At 35.6% G+C, this 22,805-nt stretch overlaps 1 protein-coding gene across 5 annotated transcripts in view; it reads right to left on the minus strand.

Moving 5' to 3' along the window:
- Nucleotides 1-4,475: 4,475 nt before the first annotated feature.
- LOC122689689 (probable ATP-dependent RNA helicase DDX4) overlaps nt 4,476-22,805 on the minus strand; it is an 83,872-nt gene continuing 65,542 nt past the window's right edge. For all 5 annotated transcript variants that reach the window (XM_043896338.1, XM_043896341.1, XM_043896339.1 and 2 more), the window contains 7 exons: nt 21,414-21,543; nt 19,868-20,034; nt 15,503-15,648; nt 8,037-8,136; nt 6,995-7,265; nt 5,635-5,745; nt 4,476-4,982 (listed from right to left, as the gene is read on the minus strand). In XM_043896338.1, coding sequence (XP_043752273.1) covers nt 4,896-4,982; nt 5,635-5,745; nt 6,995-7,265; nt 8,037-8,136; nt 15,503-15,648; nt 19,868-20,034; nt 21,414-21,543 — 1,012 coding nt within the window. In that variant the 3' untranslated portion in view covers nt 4,476-4,895. The remainder of the gene's footprint in view (nt 4,983-5,634; nt 5,746-6,994; nt 7,266-8,036; nt 8,137-15,502; nt 15,649-19,867; nt 20,035-21,413; nt 21,544-22,805) is intronic.

Here is a 22,805-nt window from a genome sequence, read left to right on the forward strand (position 1 = left end):
CTGAAAATTAACAATTTATAGAAATAGATGATAACATCAAGGACTCAGTGGACATGAGTTTAAGCAGACTCCAGGAGTTGGTGAAGGACAAAAAAGGCTGGCATGCTGCAGTCCATGGGGTCACAGAGTCAGACATGACTTAGTGACTGAACAGAAATAAAATAGCATCAAGAAATATAAAATAGTTAGGGCCGATTTTAACACAAGATGTGAAATGTTTCTATATAAATATTAATACCTCTATAAAACAGGACCACATCTTAACCTATGCCTTTTCAGGTGGCGCTAGTGGTTAACAATCCACCTCTCAATGCAGGAGACTGGAGAGACACAGATTCAATTCCAGTCGGGAAGATCCCCGGAGTAGGAAATGGCAACCCACTCCAGTACTCTTGCCCAGAAAATTACCTGGACAGAGGAGCCTGACAGGCTACACAGTCCATGGCGATGCAGAGAGTTGGACACTACTGACAAAAGTGACTAGGCACTCACTTGAGAAGAGGCCTCAATAAACAGATAGAGGAGAGGTCACTAGACTCTAGCAGTTGGCAGGAAAGGCACAAAAACGAACAGATTACTGAATTTGCCTAAAGCCAGCATTCTATATACCATAACAACTTAAAGTTGATAAAGGCTAAAGATTTCTGATATCAAGCAGCAGGAAAACAAATACATAATGTTAAAAAAAAGATTTCTCAGGTTAAATTCCAGGGATTAAACAAGCATCAGTGAAGTAGAAAATTCACTATTAAGCAACACTTGGAAAAACAAAAGAAAATAAGATAGCTATTGGAAATAAAATATAATTGCTAAAAAATGTATGTAAAAAAGATTTAAAGATAGTATTCTACCAGAACATAAGCAAAAAGATGAAAAAACATGAAAGACAGAAGACTTAGAGATTAATTTTGTAGTTCTAGCATCTGATTGGAGAAGGCAATGGCAACCCACTCCAGTACTCTTGCCTGGAAAATCCCATGGACGGAGGAGCCTGGTAGGCTACAGTCCTTGGGGTCCCGAAGAGTCTGACACGACTGAGCGACTTCACTTTCACTTTTCACTTTCATGCACTGGAGTGGGAAATGGCAACATGCTCCAGTATTCTTGCCTGGAGAATCCCAGGGACGGGAGCCTGGTGGGCTGCCGTCTGTGGGGTCGCACAGAGTCGGACATGACTGATGTGACTTAGCAGCAACGGCAGCAGCATCTGATTAGTATCAACAGGAGTTCCACAAAGAACAAAGAAAATCTAGGAAAAATTGTCAAAGAAATACAACACACTCCCAGAGTCAGAAAAGTATGATCTGCAAAGCACACCAAATACTCTAGAATTGAAAGGTCCACTCATTATAAAATTTAAGAACATTAACATCCAGACACCAACTCTGAGCACAGAAAATATTACGATGAAAAGCACGTATTTCTTCTCCCAAAAAGAGAAAGACAATGGAACTATAGGGTAAGCAAACTGCTCTAAGAGTTTATCCAAAATTAAAGCAAATTGGTCTGTGAAATATTTATAGTAATTGTCCCTAGAAACACAGAGGTGACAAAATTGGATAAATAGTAAAGGAAAGATAATCAGACCATGTTAACTGGCCCATGCAGAGAACAAATTATATAATGTAAACCCTATTGATTTTCAGTTTTAGAACCAACTTGTAGATATAACAAGAGAGCTTTGTCACAGAATGCAGATGTTAACTTTGGAAATGTAAATGTATAGTTTACAGATGTTGCAGTGTAAAAACAGAAGCAGGGTGTCTTTATCATCTCACAAAGTATACTTCCAACTATATTAAAGTTATCACTTTTTTTCTTCTTTTCTCTTTTTATCTACTATAAGATGATGGATGCTAACTAATCTCATTGCAGTAATCATTTCACAATACAGTGTAAGCAAAACCATATGCTATATGCCCTAACTTACACAGTGGTATATATTAACTGCATCTCAATAAAATTGGAAAAAAGTTACCAAAGAAGGGACCATGAGGTGAGTGGTCTTTACCATGCACAGTCAGTAAACTGTGGGATATGGAATAGCAATTTAGAAAGGGAGAGGCAGCAGGATATTGCTCTGTTATAATCCTTCTACAGAATTTTATTTTCTAGTCGTATGTGTATCTGTTACTTTGATATTTTTTAAAGAAATTTTTCAAATCTATACTCAGAAATAAGGAAAGTAAATGAACACTTGGACATTTACAGTTGGTTTGTTATGATGGTAGGATTGTGTGTGACTTTCTCATTTGTTTCAGTAATGCTCTGATGGTAAATTTGATAAACCAAGCATGACTCAAAATAGTTTTAAGGCAATCAGGCTATGACCAAGAAGCTATTTGAGGAAATAAACAAAGAAATGACCTATAAATTCTCTTTGTAAACAAAACTGGAAGGGACAATTAAGACATACAGACAAAACAACTAACAGTGCAAACACTTTCATTTAGCCGTTCCCAGAAGTGAGATTCACAGTATTAAGTTAAATGTATCCTGTTTATTTTTTCGCTTGTAGGAACTTAGTTCCCCCAATCAGGGATCAAACCCAGGTCCTTGGCAGTGAAAGCACGGAATCCTAACCACTGGATTCCCAGGGAATTTCTGTCGCTTATTCTTTTTAACTAAACTTCTCATTTTGAGTTGTCTGTTCTTTGTGTATTTGTCTAACGGTATTCCTACAGACCCACATATATAAATAACTATACGCTGATAATCCACTATAGTCATAGTGATATTTTTCCTTTTCTGTTTACCCTTTTTATATAAGCAAGTAATTTTGCTGCGATCAAATCTATTCATTGTTTCCTTCATGATTTCTGTCCTGTGAGCTTAATGTCAACTCTCATTCCCAAGTCAAAGGTTTAATATTTAACTGTATTTTTTTTGTAGTTGTAATTTTTACATGTCACACAGGGTTGATTTTTAATATGGCATGGGGGTAGGCATCTGGTTATCCCAGATGAATCTGTTGAATGTTCCATTCCTCTTTTAAATTGCAATGCCTCCTTTACTAGCCAAAATTCTTATAACCAGACATACATGTTCAGGAAATGCTGCTTTGGATATTTTAAGTGAATAATAACATACACTTGAAACGGATTATTTTTGTCCCCCTGTGTTTATGTCTCACTTGCTTTATGTTAATATTTTGGTTCATATATTTAATAATTTAGTAAGAATTTCTTACAATCTAGACACACTAAGTTTTTGTTTGCCCTTCTTCCCTCTTTTTTAAAATTATTACTCTTTATTTTAATTGGAGACTAATTACTTTACAACATTGTGGTGGTTTTTGCCATACATTCACATGAATCAGCCATGCATGTACCTGTGTCCCCCATCCTGACCCTCCCTCCCACCTCCCTCCCCATCCCATCCCTCAGGGTCATCCCAGTGCACCAGCCCTGAGCACCCTGTCTCATGCATCGAACCTGGACTGGCGATCTATTTCACATATGATAATATACGTGTTTCAATGCTATTCTCTCAAATCATCCCACCCTTGCGTTCTCCCACAGAGTCCAAAAGTCTGTTCTTTACATCTGTGTCTCTTTTCCTGTCTCGCAGATAGGGTCATCGTTACCATCTTTCTAAATTCCATATATTGCGTTAATATACTATATTGGTGTTTTTCTTTCTGACTCACTTAACTCTGTAGAATAGGCTCCAGTTTCATCCACCTCATTAGAATTGATTCAAATGCATTCCTTTTAATAGCTGAGTAATATTCGATTGTGTATATGTACCACAGCTTTCTTATCCACTCGTCTGCCGATGGACATCTAGGTTGCTTCCATGTCCTGGCTATTGTAAACAGTGCTGCGATGAACATTGGGGTACACGTAGACACAGTAAATTTAAGATACGTAATGGGGGAAGTGAAAAAAAGTTTTCACCCTCAATATTAAAATGTCAAAAAATTAATTATGGCAAGAGTGAACAACACTGTTTCTGTTGATATAGGTTGAGCTGAAAGAATGATTTTCATTACTGCATCTGTGTACTAATGTGTATTATACATATTCAATTTATATAAGACTTTTCACTTCATTGGCTTCACAAGACTCAAAATTTCAAAATACAAGAGTTGAGAACTATAATCTGTAACAAGAAAAATTAAAAGTGCTGTTGGAAAACTTGGGGGGGAAAGAGTTTCATCCCTTATTTTTTTTTCATTTCTTTTTATTAGTTGGAGGCTAATTACTTTACAATATCAATATTGTAGTGGTTTTTGTCATACATTGACATGGATCAGGGAGAAGGCGAGGGTGGGATGTTTCTAGACGACAGCATCATCCTTTACTTTTAAGGAGAAGTCTGAGTAATATTATAAATACAAACAGTTGTATCATTGAGTACAGAGTTCACGTTGCAAACATTCAACCATGCTCATCACACATCTGATGATATAAAATCAAAATTGCTTTTAAAAGCTTGTCTTTCACTGTTTCTATCATGAAAGTCATGTCATTACATTTCAGTGACACACTATTGTTTAAAGGCTCCTTTTAAGCAAAAATAGAACCCAATAATTTTTAACCAAAAGTGTATCCTATAATCCTGTTTGCTCTAGGATCAATAAACACTATACTAAGACATGGCATTTAGACATGAAGTATGTCTAAAACCCTTGAAGAATACAATAGAAATAGGCAAGGCATTTAGAATGTTTTAATCTTTCTAGTTAACACCATTTGTATTAGTAATTGCATCGTTGTAACTTTTAGCATTTCACATAACTAGTCAGTAAGGGTTTTTTTTTTAAGGGTGGGAGTACGAACAGAAGGATAGGAGATGCAAGGTTTCATACTTCTGTTTTAAAAAATCAAAAATCAAAACTACTTTCTTCTCTGCATCACAACTGTACCACAGACTTGCTGGTTATTTTCGTCTTAATCCCATGACTCATCATCTACTGGATTAGGAGCTTGTGATGAAGAAAACCCTGCTGTGTTCAAAGAGCTCCTGCGGAGGTAATTCTTAAAAAAGAAACAAACAAACATTTAATTTTATGTAGCGTTAAAGTTACACTACCTAGACTGATAGCAAGGACTCAAGCTGTCTACCATTTCTTCCCCAAACAAAAAATTTCATTCTCACTGAATCCAATCTATTTGACAAAAGGTCCATATCAACCTAGGAAGTTTAAATTGCAGACTATTTCAAGAAAAAAATGTAAGCCAATAGTTTTGGCAAATGGAAAAACAAAGCTCTTCACTTTAATGAATAAGCATAAATACTTAATGACTAGTATGCCCATTGTTTCTGTATAAAAATTATGTTGCCTAGACTGACACAATAGAAAAGATATGTAACCACACTGCTACTATCTCATCTTACCTAATAATGTGGTCAGAATTCAAAAAATAAAGAATTACTACGAAAATCTCAGAAGATCCTAAATTAGAATTTAAAATGGGAAAGGAAAGTGTTTGAGCATAATTAAATTAAATCCCTCCCCTTTAAGACCAAAACTATATATGTACATAAAATTTTTAGAGAAACATTAATCTTCCAAGCTTGAAAATAATGGCTTAAGTTACTGTTATAGTTACTTCACAATATTAAGCGCAACATTTACAAAGAGTAAATAACAAAAAGCCAATTTCTAAATTTTCCCCCTCAACTAACCTTTCTAGTATCAACTGGTGCAAACACATTTCCTCTTGTCCTACCACTGAAGCCAGGACCATATGTACTAAAGGCAATTTCTTCTAACCAGGCAGGAACATCCTGTTGAGCCTTAAAAAAAAAATTAACTTCATAAACAACATGCATAAAGTCTCAAAAGATTCACATGTTTACTTTTCCTTCAAAAAAGCAAGAGAGTTCTAGAAAAACATCTTCTTCTGCTTTACTGACTACACCAAAGCCTTTGACTGTATGGATCACAACAAACTGTGGAAAATTCTGAAAGAGATGGGAATACCAGACCACCTGACCTGCCTCCTGAGAAATCTGTATGCAGGTCAAGAAGCAACAGTTAGAACTGGACATGGAACAACAGACTGGTTCCAAATAGGAAAAGGAGTACGTCAAGGCTGTATATCATCACCCTGCTTATTTGACTTATCTGCAGAGTACATCATGAGAAACACTGGGCTGGATGAAGCACAAGGTAGAATCAAGATTGCCCAGAGAAATATCAATAACCTCAGATATGCAGATGACACCACCCTTACAGCAGGAAGCAAAGAAGAAATAAAGAGCCTCTTGATGAAAGTGAAAGAGGAGAGTGAAAAAGTTGGCTTAAAGCTCAACATTCAGAAAACTAAGATCATGGCATCCAGTCCCATCAATTCATGGCAAACAGACGGGGAAGCAATGGAAACAGTGAGAGACTTTATTTTTGGGGGCTCCAAAATCACTGCAGATGGTGACTACAGCCATGGAATTAAAAGATGCTTGCTCCTTGGAAGAAAAGCTATGACCAACCTAGATAGCATATTAAAAAGCAGAGACATTACTTTACCAACAAGGGTCTGTCTAGTCAAAGCTATGGTTTCTTCAGTAGTCACGTAAGGATATGAGCGTTGGACTTTAATGAAAACTGAGTGCCGAAGAATTGATGCTTTTGAACTGTGGTGTTGAAGAAGACTCTTGAGAGTCTCTTGGACTGCAAGGAGATCAAACCAGTCAACCAGGAAATCAGTCCTGAATATTCATTGGAAGGACAGATGCTGAAGCTCCAATACTCTGGCCACCTGATGTGAAGAACTGACTCATTGGAAAAGACCCTGATGCTGGCAAAGACTGAAGGCAGGAGGAGAAGGGGACGACAGAGTTGGCATCACCAACTCAATGAACATGAGTTTGAGTAAGCTCTGGGAGGTGGTGATAGACAGGGGAGCCTGGCATACTGCAGTCCATGGAGCCTCAAAGAGTCGGACATGACTGAGCAACTGAACTGAAAATCCATATATATAAAATGTCCGCTTTCAATGACAAGGTAAGAACACTATCCATTCAGTTTTAAAAATTAAAAACTTACATCTGATAGCACTTTCACTAGAGGCTGTGCTAAATGGCTATCCGATTCCAGATCAAAAAAGGAAATAGCTCTGCCAGTATTTCCACAACGACCAGTACGCCCAATTCGATAAACATATTCATCAATGGTAGAAGGAAGATCAAAATTAATAACATGCTGAACATTTTCAATATCCAGCCCTCGTGCAGCTACTGAAGTAGCAACAAGAACGGGGCACTTTCCACGGTGGAAATCTCCAAGAGCTTGCTCTCTTTCTCTCTGTTCACGATCACTTGAAAGAAAACAAAGCATGTATTAGAACAGTCCTTAAGAAAATTATTAAAGAGAACCATTAAAGTTCAACGGATAGATTTTTTTTAATAACAGTAAAAAAAATAGCAACATTTAACATTAATGTCTACTTCTTACATACAAAGTATTATACTAATTTCTTTTAAGTCATCATTTAATTCTCACAATAACACTTTGAGGTTAGGACGATTAACCCCATTTACAGATGAAGTAAGGTGACAGCTAATACCTACAGCCAAAATACAGACTCAAATATGACAAACATCAAATCTTACCCACTAATAAACTCTGTCTAGTTTTGACAAAAAATAAACAACTACCTGATCAAATGGTTTCTCAAAAATTACTGATTTTTTAAAAGTCTAATCTCTGAATTCTACATATTCACTGATTAATATTTTAGATCTTCTAGTAAAGTGCCAATGAAATTGTGTTAATATGACATTTTTGAGGACTCCAATGGAAAAAAATCTCAAGCATGGAATAGATTTAGCTGAATAAACACCTAGATCTAAGGATCAGAGAGACTTTTAAGTGAGATCGCTTGACAATCATGATGAGGAACCTAAGATACTTCTAACTCACCCATCCCTGCCACTTGGTTCTTATAAAAACTTAAAAGATGAAGAATAATAGTTAGATCTTGAAATCCTAATTCCAGGATTTCCTACTAGTTAAATATACCAACATTTCTTAACAAATGGCAAATAGAAGTTCCCTCCTTTCTAGGAAATCATCATAACCTACTCACCCATGAATACTTGTTGTTGATATTTTTTCTTGACAAAGCAAAGTGGCAATAAAATCTGCTTTTTTCTTAGTTTCAACAAAGACCATAGTTCTTTCATCACCTACAAGACAATGAAACATTCAAATTACAAAATTAGGAAAAGAAAAAAATGCATAGGGTGAGTAGGAAACTGTCTTATCCACCACTATATTCCCAGCACCTAAACTCAGGCCTGATAGGTAAGAGCAATTCCAATATTTCCTGAGTGGATGAACGTCAGAGATCGAGAGACAAGGACTTTTTTCTACTTTATGACTAAAGAAAAAAAAAGAAAGAAAAACAGCTGCTTGCCCTTTGCCTTCATAGGCCAACCAATAAGTAGAGACTTAGGGAAAGATAAATGATATCTACCTGCCAACTCTTAGCAGTTCCAAATTTGGCTCAGGCCCTTCATTTCCCTCTCTATAAATAAACATCTTTGTTCGTCCCATGGTCATAGACTCTTTTATTCTACCTTGACTGCCAGAGGCATTCATAACAATTGCATTCAACCCAGGGCTGACAAACTCTACAATATTCTATGTTTCAACATTATCTCAATTCAAACCCCTTAATCCCCAACATGAGGCATCTTTGATTTCTTTCTCCAGAAACAAGAGGACTCTGCTAACAGATCAGATATGTACACTGCAGAAAGAAACCAAAGATGCCTCATATTTTTGTGTCTGAACAACTGGAGTGAGTCTTAGTCACTCAGTCGTGTCCGATTGTTTCCTTGTGACCCCATGGACTATAGCCCACCAGGCTCTTCTGTCCTTGGAATTCTCCAGGCAAGATACTGAATGGAACTTCCTAAGTGACATAGTAGGATTGCAAGAAAGGAAGGTTTTAAAGGTGATATTTAATCTCAGATATCAGACAACCAGGTAGGAAATCAAGAGAATAACTGATACTCACAGTAATAAATGAGCTATATCCTTGAGACATAGTCATTTTATTAATGAGTCATCATTTTATGTTTTATCAAAAATTAATCTTTCAACAGTTTTGGAGATCATCCATCAAGATGCCCAATGCCACAACTGATTCATTTGATACAGTCAGGTACATAATACCACCATGCAGCTTAAAGAAAGCCCTGATCTCATCTTTTCCTGGTCCCCCAGTGTGAATCCCAAAATGGTAATAAAAATTTAACTCTGCTGACACTTTCCCTGTTTTTTCCTCTTCTAAAAAGTTCGGAATTTTTTCTAGTTCAGGTAATAAGCTATAGCCCTTCAGTGGCAGAGATAATGAAAATTTAGTTTTATGATCAGACCATTTTGTGATCTTTGTAGATGGATTAATGAATTACAACTACTTATTCTGTGAGGTGAAAAATAATACAGAATTCATTTTGCTGGTCCATTATGAACTAAAGTTAATTAAGAATCTAAAAAGAATACTAGCTCTGGTAGGCAAATTGCAATTTTTTGTATTTCTGTGTACATTCTTGACCTATAGCTTAAGCGACAGAACTGAAGCTATCAGCTCTTTATGTATCTATAATTCAGAAAGATTTTTATCTACCACTGTACATAATCTTTATGTTAATACTCTATGGACAAGTATTAACAAACATAAAGCCCCTGAAAGGAGCTCAATTCTGACTGGTTTACACAGATAAATTAGAGAATTTATAGAAATCCATAATTCTAAAAACCATGATTCTAAAAATTCCAGAAATCTAAAATTCCCAGAAAATAGAGAAATTGACTCACAATACTCTAACTATTGGAGAAGGAAATGGCAACCCACTCCAGTATTCTTGCCTGGAGAATCCCATGGACAGAGGAGCCTGGCAGGCCATGGTTCATAGGGTCGCAGAGAGTGGGACATGACTGAAGCAACTAAGCACCCACTCTATATCAAATTAAAAACTCTTCCTATAGCAACTAAGCAGAAATATTTTAAGATTCCAAGTTCTCATAAATAAGTGAAACTTTTGATACACAAGACTAACTTAATAACTTTGGTTTTAAAAATATGCATGTCCTTGCTCCAATTTATCAGTGTTAAGTAGAAAACAAACATATCTTATTTTACTTGGGTTTTTCTAATGTATGAAGATTTGCCAATCAAATTAATATTCTACATAATGTTTAACTGTATGAAAATGTAAATCTGTGTTCAACTAAACTGACTATTCAACATCATCTACTGTTTTGCATACTGTCATCTGAAGATAATTTCCAGGATCTTTGGCTTTATGGTTAAGTTAAAACAGTAGACTATACTGAGTTAATTAAATTGATAATCACTGAATATTTAGGATAGAATTTGCTTGTTATTTTTCATATATTATAGAGAGGAAATATCTTTGAGTCATAATAAGGAAGATACTGAATTTTGCTACTTTAAGTGTAAAAGGATATGTGTGGTGTAGAAAGTAGGATAGAAAGTTCATGAGTTCTGGTAGTCAGCCTCAATGTCTCTGTATGGTATCTCTCAACTGTCCATCCCTGCCTCTAGTTTTCTCTATGAAACAGAAGTGAACGTTGGTTAAAAGTAATAATTAACCTAAGTGGTCGAGACTATACAAGGAGTAATATTGACCAAGAAACATAAACTGTTTTTTTTTTAAATTTTTTTTTCATTTATTTTTTTTAGTTGGAGGCTAATTACTTTACAATATTGTAGTGGTTTTTGTCATACATTGACATGAACAGCCATTTTTGCATTTATTTTTCAAGGAAAGGAAAAGCAAAATTTCCCTAAAGTTGCAGCTCTCAAAATTTTGGTCTATGACTCTTTTAAACTCAAAAATTATCAACAATCCCAAAGAGTTTTAGCTACGTGGGTTGTAACAACTAACATTTACAACCCTGAAAACTAAAACAAAAAAGTTTTTTTAAATATTTCCTGGAACATTCTGCATGTTAAAATAATTTTAGTATAATTATGAAAATTGTTTTTACCTCACAGACTCCTTGAGAGCATCTCAGGGAACCTGAGAAGGATTCATTTTGTCCTAAAGTGTCAGTTTGTTCCAGAATATGAAAAATGCACAATGAAAGATAAAACTTGGAAACTGAATTTTATACCAGTTTATAATATGTGACTATTAAAAAAAAAAAAAGCTATGTGCTTGTCTTAAGTCACTTCAGTGGTGTCCGACTCTTTCCGACACCATGGACTGTAGCCAGCCAGGCAACTCTGTCCATGGGATTCTCCAGGCAAGAATACTGCAGTGGGCTGCCATGTCCTCCTCCAGGGGGCATCTACGTGACCTAGGGATCAAAACCGTCTCCTGCGTATCCTACACTGCAGGCTGATTCTTTACCACTGAGCCACCAGGAAAGCCCCCCAAAAAAAGAAAAAAAAAAAGGATGAAATATGTTAAAATGTTAACAAATTCAATCAATTTGCATGGAACTATTTCCTGTTTAATGCCTTTACTTACAATATGAAAGGTTCTTCTTTCTTCTTTCTGTTCCTTATAATCAGCCTATATAGCAGAGATTCTTTTGACTTTATTATGTCTTTGGTTGTTTAAAGAGAAAAAGACCTTTATGAAAGAGCTTTTGTTCTTTATAACCACGTTATCGTCTACTCTTATTTTTAAATGCTTTGTCACTTCAATTAAATTACTGCCTAAGAACTAAGTAATCTTACACTAGTAGAATGTTCAACTCTCTTCTGACAACTTTTGATTTTGTCTTTTTTAAGATCAGCTATAAATTTAGACCTAACAGAAGCAAAAGATATTAAGAAGAGGTGGCAAGAATACACAGAAGAACTGTACAAAAAAGATCTTCACGACCCAGATAATCACGATAGTGTGATCACTCACCTAGAGCCAGACATCCTGGAATGTGAAGTCAAGTGGGCCTTAGGAAGATTCACTACAGACAAAGCTAGTGGAGCTGGTGGAATTCCAGTTGAGCTATTTCAAATCCTGGAAGATGATTCTGTGAAAGTGCTGCACTCAACATGCCAGCAAATTTGGAAAACTCAGCAGTGGCCACAGGACTGGAAAAGGTCAGTTTTCATTCCAATCCCAGAGAAAGGCAATGCCAAAGAATGCTCAAACTACCGCACAATTGCACTCATCTCACATGCTAGTAAAGTAATGCTCAAAATTCTCCAAGCCAGGCTTCAGCGATACGTGAACCGTGAACTTCCAGATGTTCAAGCTGGTTTTAGAAAAGGCAGAGGAAGCAGAGATCAAATTGCCAACATTCACTGGATCATCAAAAAAGCAAGAGTTTCAGAAAAACATCTATTTCTGCTTTATTGACTATGCCAAAGCCTTTGACTGTGTGGCTCACAATAAACTGAGGAAAATTCTGAAAGTGATGGGAATACCAGACCACCTGACCTGCCTCTTGAGAAATCTGTATGCAGGTCAGGAAGCAACAGTTAGAACTGGACATGGAACAACAGACTGGTTCCAAATAGGAAAAGGAGTATGGCAAGGCTGTATACTGGCACCCTGCTTATTTAACTTATATGCAGAGTACATCATGAGAAACACTGGGCTGGAGGAAGCACAAGCTGGAATCAAGATTGGCAGGAGAAATATCAATAACCTTAGATATGCAGATGACACCACCCTTATGGCAGAAAATGAAGAAGAACTAAAGAGCCTCTTGGTGAAAATGAAAGAGAAGAGTACAAAATTGGCTTAAAGCTCAACATCCAGAAGACTAAGATCATGGCATCTGGTCCCATCACTTCATGGCAAATAGATGGGGAAACAGTGGAAGCAGTGGCTGCTGACTTTATTTTTCTGGGCTCCAAAATCACTGCAGATGGTGACTGCAGCCATGAAATTAAGAGGCGCTTACTCTTTGGAAGAAATGTTATGACCAACCTAGATAGCTTATTAAAGAGAAAGACATTACTTTGTCAACAAAGTCCGTCTAGTCAAGGCTATGATTTTTCCAGTGGTTGTGTATGGATGTGAGAGTTGGACTGTGAAGAAAGCTGAGCACCGAAGAACTGATGCTTTTGAACTGTGGTGTTGGAGAAGACTCTTGAGAGTCCCCTGGACTGCAAGGAGATCCAAACAGTCTATCCTAAAGGAGATCAGTCCTGGGTGTTCATTGGTAGGACTGATGTTGAAGTTGAAACTCCATTACTTTGGCCACCTGATGTGAAGAGCTGACTCATTTGAAAAGACCCTGATGCTGGGAGGGATGGGGGGCAGGAGGAGAAGGGATGACAGAGGATGAGATGCCTGGACGGCATCACCGAGTCGATGGACATGAGTTTGAGTAAACTCTGGGCGTTGGTGATGGACAGGGAGGCCTGGCGTGCTGCGGTTCATGGGGTCAGAGAGTCAGACACGACTGAGCGACTGAACTGAACTGAACTGATACTACTATGAAATAATGAAACCTATACATTTTAAAAGCAGAAGAGGAAAGCTACCAGATTTAAGTTAATGATTAGAAAGAGAGATAAATTTATATGAACAAAATATATAAAATATGATCTGCAGCATAACATTTCTATGCAAAGTAAAAAGAAACCAAGAATAATAAATTATGAACTATAAAACATTTACCCTTTCAAAAGTAATATAGAAGTATACCAATAGTGCTTACATGCTGACCTCAAAGGTTTCCCAAAGGGAAACCAGCACTTTTGAAACACTATCTTCAGCTGAATTATTCTCAAACTTCATTCCATAAATTCACATATAAAAAGTCTTAAGCACTTGTCTTCCCAGTGCACCAAAGTGCTCGGGGCTGGTGTACTGCGAAGACCCAGAGGGATCGGGTGGAAAGGGAGGTGGGAGGGGGGATCAGGATGGGGAATACATGTAAATCCATGGCTGATTCATGTCAATGTATGGCAAAAACCACTACAATACTGTAAAGGAATTAGCCTCCAACTAATAAAAATAAATGAAAAAAAAAAAGTCTTAAGATAATTATACTACAAATGTGCTCTAACTTCACCAAAACCATGTATTACTTATCTCCTGTTGCATTTGGAACTTCAATTTATACTGGGCATGTTATATGACATCTCTGTATTTCAGTGCCCACAATCTTAAAATGAGGATGACAAACCCCACCCTCAGGAGGTTGTTTTGTGAATTAAATGAGTGAACACATGTAAAACAATCAGAGTAGTATATGGCCCAGAGCAAATATTATTTTGCATGCAACAGTACATGCTATAAAACATATCATGAAGTAAAACTAATAACATTTCTCAAACTCAATATGAATATTTGGTTTGTTTTTTTTTTTTTAATTAGTTGGAGGCTAATTACTTCACAACATTTCAGTGGGTTTTGTCATACATTGATATGAATCAGCCATAGGGTTACACGTATTCCCCATCCCGATCCCCCCTCCCACCTCCCTCTCCACCCGATTCCTCTGGGTCTTCCCAGTGCACCAGGCCCGAGCACTTGTCTCATGCATCCCACCTGGGCTGGTGATCTGTTTCACCATAGATAATATACATGTTGTTCTTTCGAAACATCCCACCCTCACCTTCTCCCACAGAGTTCAAAAGTCTGTTCTGTACTTCTGTGTCTCTTTTTCTGTTTTGCATATAGGGTTATGGTTACCATCTTTCTAAATTCCATATATATGTGTTAGTATGCTGTAATGTTCTTTATCTTTCTGGCTTACTTCACTCTGTATAATGGGCAAAAAGTTTTTTTTTATATAAGACTCAGAAAAAACTGAAGACTAGAAGCCTTTTAAAAGCATTTCCAAATCAACTTTTTCTTGTTGTTGGAAATTAGACAGCTTCTTGCCTTTTTATTCCCCATTCCTAACACTGACTTCAAACTGAAACAGACAATTAAAATGGAGGATGAGGAGAAAGGATCCATATAATACATTTAGCCTGTGAGGCAACAAAAAATATTAAAATGGCCATATTATAAAATTTTATTTCTAGGCACAAACCAAAGCTATCTCAATCAAACAAAGAAATACAACTTTCCATAAAAACTGACTTTTTTGAAGGGAGGGATAGTTTCTCATTAACATTGTAAGGAATAGAATTTGACCTTTAAAGTCCCTTCTAGCTCCAAAAGTCTTTGACTATATGAATACAGGAAGCCTTAGAGAGCAAAAACTGGGAATTAGAAATACAGCAAAGATAGTACTTTTAGTGGAGTAAATAGAGCTTGATGTAAAGATACGTTTCTAATCCTTTCTATTTTCTAAAACAAGAACATATATATTTCTGCTGGAATAGTTTTTGGTCAAGCACTGTTAAAAGTCTCAAACTCCTCCTATTTTTTTTAACATTTATAGAGGAGAAAGGACTATGCTGCTGCTGCTAAGTCACGTCAGTCGTGTCCAACTCTGTGTGATCCCATAGACGAATCAAATCATAATAAACAGAACTTTAGAGGAAGAAGAAACAGTGAAAACTTATTTAACTCATGCCAAATAATCTTAAAGTCATTTCTAAAAGTAATTTTTGTAAAAATCAAAATCATGACAAAAGATAATCAACAGAAGATATACCTATGTTTTGTAGAATTTCAACAAGTTTTTCTCTTTTTGAGTACTGGCCAACTTGAAGAATGGTCTGCTGAACATCTGTACATGCGCCACCCACTTGTCCAACGGCAACAAACAAATAATTTGACTTTAAAAACTTCCCAGCCAACCTTGAAAGACAAAAGAGTATTCCATAACTTATTCTGTTCTATTAATACTAATAATATTCACTGAATTTCTGCAAGTGTTACTTCAACATTTATAAGCCAGATTATAACTTTTATAAGCCAGATTATAACAGTCATAATAAGAGATGGTAAATATTACATCATCCAAGTATTACGTTCAAATATCATTGTAAAATGTTAGCATTTTTCAAAACATTTATTACAAATGAAAAAGTCTGTGTCAAATGATGGGTAAGTAATTTCAACTGGAAGCCCCGAACACATGAAACTATACAAAATGTGTACACAACAATAATAAAAATATGCTAAACTATCAGACTACAACAAGAGGAATTTTTTAATTAAAGATTAAAATGCAAACCTACAGCAAAAATTCTGTTCTTCATTCATCACCTTCATATATGTTATTTAAAAGAGCTGTTTCCCTGAAAATATGAGCTGTTAAATTCGTATACTCCAAATGAACTATAATATTCTGAGCAAACCAGATCGTAAGTCAATGCTTTTCACATCATGACACAGAAGATGATAATACCTGTAGAGCATAACTGGTGAAAAAAACGAGACCAGGTGAACAGACCAGGGGCTAGGCCACACCAAGCTGCAGATGCTCTCCCCAAAGTTTGAGGGTATCAGCATCCTGACACACACACGACTCACGGATAATATATCATGAAGAAGCCCTGCTTTAGATCACAGAAACATGGGGTGGGGAGAAGTGGAATTGCCAATTACAGAGCAAGTTTGGGAGGAAAAAGAGGAGGTCATGGAGCAGTCCTCCTCTCTCCTACATAGCGATTTCTTACTTTCTAGTCATCTTCTAGCATATCAAGAAAATAGCTCAAACTCTGCAGATCTAGAATCTTAATAAATCACTGCTGCTTCTTTTTCATCTGCTCTCTTACCATAAAAGAAAAACTTCTTGTTCATACACTACTTCTAGAGTCAAGAACCCTTTCATCCAGGCGCAAACCTTGACATTATCTGAAATTCTTAATTATCAATCATCCTTTACACTCATTAAAATATATACTGAGTGCCTCATGTGAGGTATATGTGGTATAAGGTACTGTGTGTATAAAGATGAATATGATGGTCTCTGCCTGTGTTGCTCATATCAAACAGCATAAATATAGCTATATAAAAGCAATGACTATAATTTAAAAATATTTTATTAAGTTTAATATTTACATGTTTTAATTATTCAATGCTTTACTACAGTAAGTTAGTGCTACAATAGTTAACATTGATTGGACCTTACTATATTACAAGAAAACTGCAAAGTGTTTTAAATAGTTTCTTTCAAAAGACAGAGGGTTCCTTTACAAGACGGGCAGGAAATGGATGAAATGATGTCTATTAATTCATGTCATGAATTAATGTCTACTGATTCATGTCAATGTAAGGCAAAAACCACTACAATATTGTAAAGTAATTAGCCTCCAACGAATAAAAATAAATGGAAAAAAGCTAAAAAAATAAAAAGAACCATTAAAAATAATTTTAAAAAATAAACCTTTTTTAAAGTTTTTTTTTTTTTTTAAAAGAGTCTTCAAGTTTAAAGCTTGATCTAAGGAAGCAGCAAGCAAGAACATGAAATAGGGATGACTAAGGAAAAGCATTCTATGCAGAAGGAAAGAAGAAATAAGGATAAATAATGAAGAGGAACAGAATTTGGCTTGCGTAGCCAATAGAAAATACTCTAAATAAATCAGAAAAACATCATTCCAAGGAATAAAGTGGCAAATGAGGCAAAAATTGTCACATATAGAAGTATTTAAAAGTTGGTTAGCCTGTGGAAATGGAAAGACATGGGAGAATTTATTTTAAATAAATGGCTATAAAATCAGACTTAGTTTTGCAATTTTAACAGCCCAAAAGTCAAACTACAGACGTATTAGAAAGCTACTATCAATGAGCAGAGGGGAACTGAAAAGGACCTAAAATAAGGTGGTAAACAGAGAAGAAACTAACAAATTTGCAATATTTTAGAGATAACTGCCAAGTTGAATACTTTTGAAGAGCAGAGTTAAAGGAATATGAGGGAGGAATCAACATGCTTCAAAGGACTTTGGTTTCGAAAGACCTCGAAGCCAACAAGGAAAACTGGAAAGATAAAAACAGGGCGTTGAAGAAGAGGTTCAATTTTGTACCTGACGAACATGAGTTACTGGTAATTCATCGAAGAGGAAAAATAATCCTGAAGAGTTAAATCTAAAAGTCTGAAGCCGAGGAGAGAGATTAAGCATACAGGTAATAAACAGGCTGTTTTTTTTTAAATATTAACTTATACAAGTTCTTCATGTATTTTGAATATTAACCCCTCATTGAACATATTGTTTACAAATATCTTCTCCCAATCAGTACACTGTCTTTGGGTTTCTTCATGATTTCTTTCATAGCGTAAGACGAACAACCCAATTTTTTTTAAATGGGCAGAGGTCCTGAATAGACATTTTCCCAAATAAGATGTACAGATGGCCAATAGGCACATGAAAAAATGCTCAGTAACACTAATCATCAGGGAAATGCAAATCAAAACTACAATGAGCTATCACCGCACACCTGTCAGAATGGCTATTATCAAAAAGACAAGAAATAACGAGGGTTGGCAAGATGTGGAGAAAAGAGAATCCACATGCACTGATGGTGGGAGCGTAAACTGATACAGCCACTATAGAAAACAGAATGGGCATTTTTCAAAAAATTCAAAATAAAACTACCTTAGGAAGCAATTCCACTACTGAGTAGATATCTGAAGAAAATGAAATCACTAAAATGAAAAGATACATGTTTCCCAATGTTCATAGCAGCATTATTTACAATAGACAAGATATGAAAACAACCTAAGTGTCCATCAACAGATGAATGGATAAAGAAGATGTGGTACACACACACACAATGGAATATTACTCAGCCATAGAAAATAATGAAAATTTTGCCATCTTCAATAACATGGATGAATCCGGAGGTTAATTATACTTAGTAAAATATGTCAGAAAAAAGCAAATACTGTGTGGTTTCACTTGTAAGTGGAATCTAAAAAATAAAACGAAGTGACAAACATAACAAAACAAACAGACTCAGATATTGAGAATAAACCAATGGTCACCCAAAGGGAGGGGGCCAGGAGAGTAGTAAAAGAGGTGAAACGGACTGAGTTACAAACTATGCGGTATAAAATAAGTTACAAAGACAGAATGTACAGCATAAGGAACATACTTCACATTTTATAACTTTGTATGGAATATATTTTATAAAATATTAAATTACTAAGTTGTACACTTGAAACTAATATAATATTGTAAATCAACTGTACTTCAATCAAAAATTACAGGTATAAGTTTGGGAGTGCATACAGGTAGAAATGCAAGCCAAGGATATGGATGCCACAATGGTTCAGGGAATATGCAGAATGTGAAAAATGGACTTCAGATGGAATAATAGGCAATTTATAACATTTAAAAGCAGATAGTAAAGCAATCATTCGGTAGGAACCAAAGATCTTTATGGAGTATGTGGGTCTGGGAACCAAGGGATACAAGCTAGAGTGGCCCATTTACCATCACTCCCAGTGACCCACATGGGAAATTGTGCTCACTGCACCAACTATAAGTATTGGAGGTCTTGGTTCCCAAAGGGAGAACAGTTCCACCAGAGAAAACAGGAGTTTTACTGAACTGTATAAGCTAGACCTGCTGTGTGGGTACTTCAGGTTCCCTCTTGCTAAGGGATTAGCAGGCAGAAAGAAGAGTCACCATTCTAGCAGGAATACGTCATGCGAACCTCAGAACTCACAGACCACACAGTGTATATATGATACTCAGGTATCTGTCAACAATTAGTACATACATTTTCTAACACAAGTTCAATTCCCCCAAACTCTATAATTTGGGGTCGAAGAGGGGGCACCACCATAAAAATAATTTCATTTAGTAAGCACTTACTAAATCCTGGCGAGGTGCTACGTGCTCTCATTTTCTCACTCACACAACCACATACACTCTAATAAAGTGTGATGCTAATGCAAAGCCAGGAATTAAGGTAAGAAACAATGAAAAATATAGTAAACTTTTTAGAAATACTTTTACTTTTAAACTATCCATGTTATCATCTCTCAAGAATAAGATATTCACATTGTTTCTCCTGCTGTAAAAGCATTTTAGTACACAGCAGCCACTTCTAAGAAGAAAAAATTTACCTCTGAATTTCTTCTGGAAAAGTCGCACTGAACATAAGGGTCTGACGCTGTTCCTTTGACGGCATTCCTGGGCAGGAAATTAACTTTTTCATCTCTGGTCCAAAACCCATATCCAGCATGCAATCAGCTTCATCCAAAACTAAGTATTTGACTTGTCTGAGACCAATCTTTTAGGATATTTTCAAGGGTTAGAGCAGAGAATGCATACTAGTTAGTACAGTAGTTGATATATTAAATGAAAATATTCTCATCAAGTCTAACTATTAATATATTCTCAAAGATGAAGATTAGAAATCAATGCATACAATGATGAGACCACTGTTATGGTTAGCTAGTAGTATTAGTGTTCATTTCATTTCTCAATTTTGTCTTATAAAACATTTCATAAAACTGAAAGAAACCAAAACATTTAGATCAGTATTACACAATAGACCTTTCTGTAATTACTTAAATATTCTATATCTTCAGTATTAGCCAGGGGCCATACGCAGCTATTAAGCACTTGAAATGTAGTTAGTGTGCCTGAAGAATGAACTTTTAGTTTTATATCAGTTAAAATGTAAATATCCACACGTAGCTAGTGACTACTGTATTGGACAGCACACATCTAGATTCTATCATCTGATAAAGTCAGGCTATTTAGTGTAAGAAATAAAATTTCTTAACAGCATGACATTATCAAATGGCCTATAACTGACAAATTTATTTCTAATGCCTTTAAACCCTTAATAAAACCCCGATTCTCTAACCACTCAGCAACAAATGGAAAACTTTTCTTACCTATCATGAATATTTAGTGCTAAAAACAGAAGCACATATTTGCAAAAAGAAAACAAGTGATTTTGTTACCCTATGGAAGATGGGAAACAAGGTGGGAAATCAAGGTGAATTTCTCTGGATACTCTTAATAAGTACCATAAGAAAAATTCCTTTCTGCAGAAAGAGCATATTTTTAATAATCCCTTTAAAGAACAGCCTTAAAAAGCAAATCAGGGTCATGAAAGTGAACTGAAAATACTGATACAGAGATGTAATAATGTGGTATGTGAATACTGAAAATAAATCGCCCTAAAATCGCTCTCCAAAGACAGAAACTTAACAATCCTGGATAATATCACTCTCACACTTAAAACAGGAGACACAATTACTGATACCACAAAGGTTTTCTTCCAGGGAAAAAAAAAATGATTTCCTCAAGACATATACGAAACTAGAAAAAAGCACTGACTTCATTTTTCTCCCAGTAGAGTGGGTCTAGGATATGGATTCTGGATTCAGATCCAGATTCTAACCCTATCACTTACTAGAGCTAACTTAGAGATTAAAATAAATTATATAATCTCACTAAAAGTTTGTTTTCCCGAGTATAAAATGGAAAATACTATTTACCTATTTGTATTAAAAGAAAGCATTCAAGGAATCAGATGGGAGCCTAATATACAAATGGTGCTGTAATGAACATACATGTCTTTACACAAGTTTCTCTCTTTCCCAAACAAAACAATTACTAGTCAATCTCACAACACTGTATCCCTCTAGAGCTTACCTTTTCTTTGCCTATGATATCCATCAGTCTCCCAGGAGTAGCACATAATATATTACAGCCTTGTACTATTTGTCGAATTGAATGCCTCAACTGGGTTCCCCCATATGTGACAACTGCTCTTACGCAAGTCCTATTGACAATAAAAATAAATGCCATTTTCTAGTTGCTTGAAAATTAGTCATTTGTTTTTAATGAGATGTAAAAATGAAACCCATGAAGAAAAAGCTAATACATTCAACATTCTTTTACAATTCTTCCCAGAAAGTTGAAAAGCTGAGGGAAAAAATATTTGCAACCTGCCTGACAGAGCTCTTCAAAAACAGTGATAAACACAACCAACACCCATACAACAGGCCAACAACATGAACAAATGTTCATTAAAAATACAGACGGTTTTTAAACACTTTAAGTTCAATATTACTTTTTAAATCAATAAAGCAAAACAAATGAAGTCTAACAAAATTTTCCCTTAAGTGTGATAATGCCATGTCAGCCAGTGTAGGGAAACTGGCACTCAGGGGGATAAACTGATATAATCTCTTTCACAATTTTAGTCTCTATTAAAATTTTAAAACTTATTTTTCCCAAGAAATTCACATATAGGAATTTTCCCTTCAGATATATCCCCACAAAGGGGTAAAGATGACTGTGTAATATATTCACTGCTAACATGATTTTTAGTATCAAAAGACTGAAAATTATCTAACAATAAAAAACAGAATTATAGGCCTTCCGTGCAAAGAACACTGAGCATCTATAAAGATGAGTACAGTTCTATAGTAAGTGTTAGCTCCAACATATACCATTTTTTTTTAAAGGATGGCAACCAAGCTTAGTATGCTAAGATTTGTTGAGAGGAGGATTAAAGTGCATACATGTGCACCAGCTCTTTCTATACTATTTCACATAAAACCATAATAGTGTGTAAACTTTGAAGAGGAGGATTAAAGATAGTTAGACACTTCTCAGTTTTTTGCCACAAAAATGTTCCAACAAATACCCACATACTAATACACATTTTGTACATACATATTATCTGAAATATCATTATTGTTTTTTTTAAAAGAAAACTTTTATCTTTTACTTGATTTAAAAGCTCGAAGAGCAACACAGTACATGGGGGTCAGTAAGAAATAAACACTGGTATAAGCAATGTACATCTACTTCTTACAAAAAAAGATCTGTCAAGCTTGACATTAAAAGAATTTTAATAATTTTAGTTTTTTCTCCTCTAATTTCAAATAAACTGATTTATACAAATTAAAAGCTGAAGGTTCTAGATCAAAAGCTCTAAAGAACTGTACAGAAAAAGACTAATATACCAACAGATAAATGGGTAGACAACAAATGGATAATTCACAGGGAAAATGTACAAAGCATTCAAAAAGTAGT

Source organism: Cervus elaphus, chromosome X, assembly GCF_910594005.1.
Source record: "Cervus elaphus chromosome X, mCerEla1.1, whole genome shotgun sequence".
Classification (NCBI taxonomy): Eukaryota; Metazoa; Chordata; class Mammalia; order Artiodactyla; family Cervidae; genus Cervus; species Cervus elaphus.